Source organism: Sinocyclocheilus grahami, unplaced genomic scaffold (genome assembly GCF_001515645.1).
Source record: "Sinocyclocheilus grahami isolate Dianchi unplaced genomic scaffold, SAMN03320097.WGS_v1.1 scaffold40.1, whole genome shotgun sequence".
NCBI classification, from domain to species: Eukaryota; Metazoa; Chordata; class Actinopteri; order Cypriniformes; family Cyprinidae; genus Sinocyclocheilus; species Sinocyclocheilus grahami.
The window spans coordinates 2842566-2848650 of NW_015505219.1; the positions used below are offsets into that span (position 1 = coordinate 2842566).

The following is a 6085-nucleotide window of genomic DNA, read 5'->3' on the forward strand; positions in this document are numbered from 1 at the left end:
ACACACACACGCACACACACACACACACACACACACACACACGCACGCACACACACACACACACACACGCACGCACACACACGCGCGCATAAGCAAGAAAAGTTGACATCGATGTAGAAAACAATTGCTACATTTTGTGTATTAAGATTATGAGATATTGATCTGTTACTCACTCATTTAAACTGTTAAAACGCTTAAATCGACTTCCCAAAACTATAAATTACCTTATTCATCACTTCGTAGTCGAAGAAGGAGGACACAACAGTCGCAGTCATTGTCGAATCGGGGGTTGATGAAAATACTTCAAAGTTGACAAACCGATGGTTTGTTAAGGCACGGTGGGAGTATTCCTGTGTGTGAAGGGTCTTTGATATAGTTCTGCCCCGCAGAGAGCCCCCTCTGTCCTGCCAAAACTTGCGCGCATATCCTTTATAAAAAACTCGCGCAGTCTTCCTGGCGGAGTGGGCGGGGTTATCGTTCCTGGTCACGCCCCTTTTCCGCACGTCTCTCTGGCGCTGTGACCTGATGTGTGGCACTACTTTAACTCTTAATTACGAAATTTCATTTCTCCTTACCATGAATTTAATCACAGCCTGGAGTTCCTCCTGAGCATATTAACCATATATATATAAATATATATATATATGAATCTTCAAATAACACAAATATGAGTTTGACTGTTTTAAAGTGACGCCTGAGAGGTGACTTTAAGTCATAATATCATATGGAAGAATATTTATAAATTAGTTGTCTATTGTAATGCACAATAGGTCTCAGTGTAATCAAAAGAGCTGTACTGTATGTTACAAACTCATATTATTACTCATATTATTAATAAATAAATCCAGTACATTTTTATTAGTCTTAAAGATTGTTAATGTGTATATATTTTTAGAATAATCAATCAGTTTGGATCTACACCGATTTTGTATTAATAATGTATTTAAAGGGCACAAAATAGAAACATTCTTTTTAAAAAATGATCATATAATAGCTAAATCCATCCATATAATAAATGATCCATCTATAGCACACCTGTACATACAATTTATTCTTTTTTTGTGGTTTATATTTATGCATGTGTATTTTATTCACATCTCATTTTTATTATCTGTGTGTTGTTGTTGTCTCCGTGTACTGGAAGCTTGTGCCACTATAACAAATTCCTTGTATGTGCAAACATACTTGGCAATAAAGCTCTTTCTTCTAAAATATAAAATGATTTTTAAAAACATTTTATAATTAGCCATACATTTATAGCCATAAATGTTTCTTTTATGATCATTTTAAATAGATGTAAGGTCATTATTTTTTCTGTCTGATTTTAAAGAATCAGAGGGATTGCATTGTTTGGCTTTCTATATAATTTCATTCAGTTTAATTGTATTTATTTAAATGAGACCACCAAACTCGAAGACATTAATAGGTAAAAAGTACGTACAGTGAGTAAAAGAGAGAGGGGAATAAACTGGAAATGACTGCTCTGCATATTCTCCTTCACTGTTTCCAGGGTCTTGATCCCTTAAAGCCAGGCACTGGCATATTTGCTGTGCCAGTTTCTGGTTTCCTTTGTGCTGATTTCTCCAAACATTACCCAAAAATAGTTTCTGCAGATTCAGCTGACCCATGAACTGTGTAAAAGCCTCCTGTCCTCAACTGCAACATCCTTAGCCAAAGACCCTGACCTTCAGTTTCAGTTTTTATCAGAGTTTTAGCTGGATCCAAAGTATTCACAGAAGTGCGTTTCAAAGTCTATTTCAGCTTGGTTTGTATATCACAGGCCTGTAACCACCAGAGAAAAGAGAGGGACAAGTTCCCCCAATAATCAAAAATGGTCCCTAATGTTTGATATTCTTGATATTGCCCTGTTTGTTGTTCGGATGACAAAAGGTTTATAAATGCACATTTTTAGTCTGGTAAGCCTCACCAGTCTAACAGCACTTAAGACTAATCTAATCAAATAAGAAATACTATTAGTTATATAGCGTTTAATGGTGAAAGAGTGTGATGTAAGTTAATATTTGACAGCTGTTTTACATGATCAACGCAAACTACTTTTTGTGTCAAATTTTGCTTTTTTTGAATTGAAAATATAACCTAAATCATTTAACCCTACGTGACAAGAAACATTTGCTGTTTTACTTTACAAATAAAAGTGAATGTCTTTATATTTTAAAATAAAGATATTGCTAAATTCTTAGCAAATAGTAAATGTAATAGTTAAAGGTTTGGTTCACCCAAAAATGAAAATTAGGCTGTGTTTTACTCACCCCTCAGGCATCCTAGGTGTATATGACTTTCTTCTTTCAGACGAATCCAGTCGGAATTATATAAAAAATTGTCTTTGATCTTTCAAGCTGTTTAATGCCACTCAGCGGGTGTTGCATTGCTTCAGTCCAAAAGAACTTAAATAAAAATCGCCCATCCATAAAAAAAAGTGTCTCACACGGCTCCGGGGGGTAAACAAAGGCCTTCTGTAGCGTATCGATGCGTTTTTGTAAGAAAAATATCCATATTCAAAACGTAATAATCACTTGAATCTAGCTTGCGCTCACTGTTGTAAACGAAGCAGTTCCGGGGGAATGACATATGAGGTCGGCTTTGCGCATGCGCCGCTCAGAAGTGACACATGCGGAGAGATCAAAACAAAACAATGGTCAAGAATTAGAAGTACAAAACGAGGATTTGTAAAGAAGAATGTCAGAGGATTTCAATATAAGCCAAGAGGAGACTGGTTTTCCTTTGTTAAAGTAAGGAAACTTTGCTTCCTTTGATCCTGTAAGCAAATGTTGGTTTTCACGAGACTCACCGGCGCATGCGCAACGCTGAACTCATACGTCATGCTCCCGGAGCTGCTTCTGTGTACAACTGTTGGCGCAGCTACATTAAAGTGATTATTACGTTTTGAATATGAATATTTTTCTTACAAAAACGTATCGATACGCTACCGAAGGCCTTTGTTCACCCCCCGGAGCCGTGTGAGGCACTTTTTTTTTATGGATGGGCGATTTTTATTTAAGTTCTTTTGGACTGATGAATGCAACACCCGCTGAGTGGCATTAAACTGCTTGAAAGATCAAAGACAATTTTTAATATAACTCCGACTGGATTCATCTGAAAGAAGAAAGTCATATACACCTAGGATGCCTGAGGGGTGAGTAAAACGCAACCTAATTTTCATTTTTGGGTGAACTAACCCTTTAAATATTTAAAATAGCAAACCATTTATCACACTTGAGGGTTGTGTTAGAATAATGACATGGGCTTCATCTTGGGAGCCATGTTTTCTCTGTCCTACATCTGGGAAGGCCTATCTTCAGGTATTCTCAATTCAAGAGATTCAAGAGTGATGGGTTTATTTTGGACTTCTGAAAGGTTTATTCATGGAAAAAAATTTCCCTCAGCTGAAGGCCTTGAAAACCATAATCTTTGCTCGATTGAGTCCTTCAAATTACCCAATATCCCATGTGTTGTTTTTGATGCATTTTCACGTCAATAAAATTGTGTTCTGGATGTGACTGAATTTACAGAACAAAAGGTCATTCTTGAGCAAAACTGCCAACAAACTCAGACCTGAACCGGCACAAATGGCCAAGTCAAATAAATTTTTGTTTGTCTTTTGGGTGGGTGACCGCAGGGACTAGTCCTGTTATAGCCCCACTCGTGACCATAGGTCATGTTTTGCTTCCTATTCCATTTATGACATTAACTCCGAGATTAATTGCTGAAATTATTCAGTGAAATCAGCGGAATGTGAGTCAGATATGATTGTTCCTGAGAGAGCAGGACTTGCAATGGAAAATAAAACCAAAACCAAGGTGGTGAGTGACATTCCCTGGCTCCAAGTCTGGATGTGATTAGCCTGTAATGCACAACATATGGGATCAAGGCAAGAAAAGAGATGGATGGATCCTTTGTACAGACGTTCTCTAATGTAAAGATGCACACGTTTCCATCTCTCCTGTCTCCTAAGTTGTAAAAGGTGTCAAGAGGAAATGGAAATGAACAAAACAACAGCTAGGTTTGTGGCGCCTGAGTGTCGTTTAGAGATGTTGCGGTTTAGCTGTGTAACTCCATGATGCATTCTGACATGAAAATGCCTGTTTCAGATTAAGGCCTTATTTCAGAGCTGTGTGCTAATGTGAAACAGCTTTTATATTCAAACTCTGTGAGAAAGGACTTTTACTTATGTTTATGTTTATGTATTGATACGAAACAGGAGAATGTGTCCCCAGGCGGCTGTCGCTTATGGCCTATGCTTATTATCATCTGCCGTGTCCTCATTTACCTCAGTGTGGGCATCTGGGGCCACGGCCTTGGAGATGGCCTGAAATCACACTTACATGATACCGATTCCCTGTATCTTCGGACAGATCCCAGCAGGCTGGATTCACACGTGACTCATGCCTAAAATGTGTAGAAGCACCAAATCCATGCCTGTCTTTACTCATAGTGAGTCACTCAAAAACCCAGTTGATATTTTTTTTTTTAATCCTGAATAATCAGAACCATTTCCCTCAGCTTTTAATGAAGGCAGTACAATAAGTTAATCATCAACGTCATAGCAGCTCTATCCGGATGATGCACATGTTGTATTTTTGCATGCTGGTGAACTGTTATACCAGGAATTTGTCATCTGATGCTTATTCTTAACAGATTTCTCTGCTCAAATCCTGGTGCCTCTGATTTCATGTTTGCAGTAGATTTATTATTGTTAATTCTAAAAGCCTTTTGAATTAACTGCTTATTTGGTTCAGACGGATTCAAGTAATTTGCAGTTTGTCTTTCTTTTTTCCATTCCGTAGATCTAAAAGTGTTGTTGCCGTCAAAGAGTTTGCCCTCTATGTGATGATATACGTTATAGAGGAAGCTGATACTGAACTCTCCATTGGCTTTGCTTTTTCCCTGTTTCCCAACTGTTTCCTAGCTGCTTCTTTTTCAACATAATTATTTTGGTGAATTGGTGGCAAATTTGATTTGTACATTGACGGTCCACCCCTAAACCCTCAGTGGGAGGTAAGCAGATTTTTCGAAAACATAATAAGATTGCACAAATTTGCCAAAATGTATAATAGTTACGATTTGTCACAAGAGTGTGATCTAAAATTGTATTCATTCATTTATTCATTCATTTCTGTCATGACATAAAAAACTTATCATAAAATGATTTTTTAAAACATTTATGGTTGCATTTTAAATAGAAATAAGGTCCTATTTCTGATTTGAAAGAATCAGAGGGACTGCATTGTCATGAGAATTAAGCGTAATATACATGCAATGCTAATGTGTTTAGTCTTGGTGGAATAGTCTGCTGTGACAGAATAAGTACTGAGATTTGTTACTGCGAATAAATCCACAGACATGCTGCTGTGAGCATGTAAGATATACTGCTGCTGGCGATAAACATATATAAAATAACCACCATATGTAACATACATGAAATTACCCCATAGCAGATTTATACAGGTGGAGCTGGGGAAGGTGCAGGGTTTCTGAAGCGCACTGCTAGTGACAATCATGATCACGTGTATTTTTGAGAGAAAAGACTTGTATGATTTTTCAGGGGTGATTCAGTCATTTTTTTAGTAATAACTAACCAATTTACATTTGGAAGAAGCGTTATTCAATTGCATTCATGATATACAACTTTACTGCTGCATTTGAAATAGGGCCGTGCGATTAATCGAAATCGTCATAAAATCGCGATTTCTAAATCACTTTATAGCACGATTTTCTGCGCCCCAGACCTCCCGCAGTATGCTATCCGAACCAATCAGAATGCAGCGCGCCTAAATGAAGCACAAAAACAGAACAGACCAGGTGGGCGTACAAACTTAACGCCAGGTTCACACACTCCGTCAGTGGTGCGTATTTTTTCCGCGCCCATGTTAACGGATCAGAGCGTTCACACTGCATACGATTGCGGTCCGGCAGTGCGCTTCAGGAGCGGTGCGTTCCGGCAGTGTGCTTCAGGAGCGGTGCGTCTGCAGCGTTTCCGCACGGAGTCTATTTCTGCTGTGCTGCACGCGCTGAAAGTGACAGTGCATTATTCGCAGTAAAAAATAACATGGATTGGCATGGAAAT

General features: G+C 38.2%; 1 protein-coding gene across 1 annotated transcript in view; it reads right to left on the reverse strand.

The window, feature by feature from the left end:
* zfp36l1b (zinc finger protein 36, C3H type-like 1b) overlaps window positions 1-418 on the reverse strand; it is a 3427-nt gene extending 3009 nt beyond the window's left edge. Inside the window, exon 1 of the mRNA XM_016267839.1 lies at window positions 225-418. Within this exon, the coding sequence (XP_016123325.1) occupies window positions 225-275 (51 nt within the window). The 5' untranslated portion in view covers window positions 276-418. The remainder of the gene's footprint in view (window positions 1-224) is intronic.
* Window positions 419-6085: the final 5667 nt, after the last annotated feature.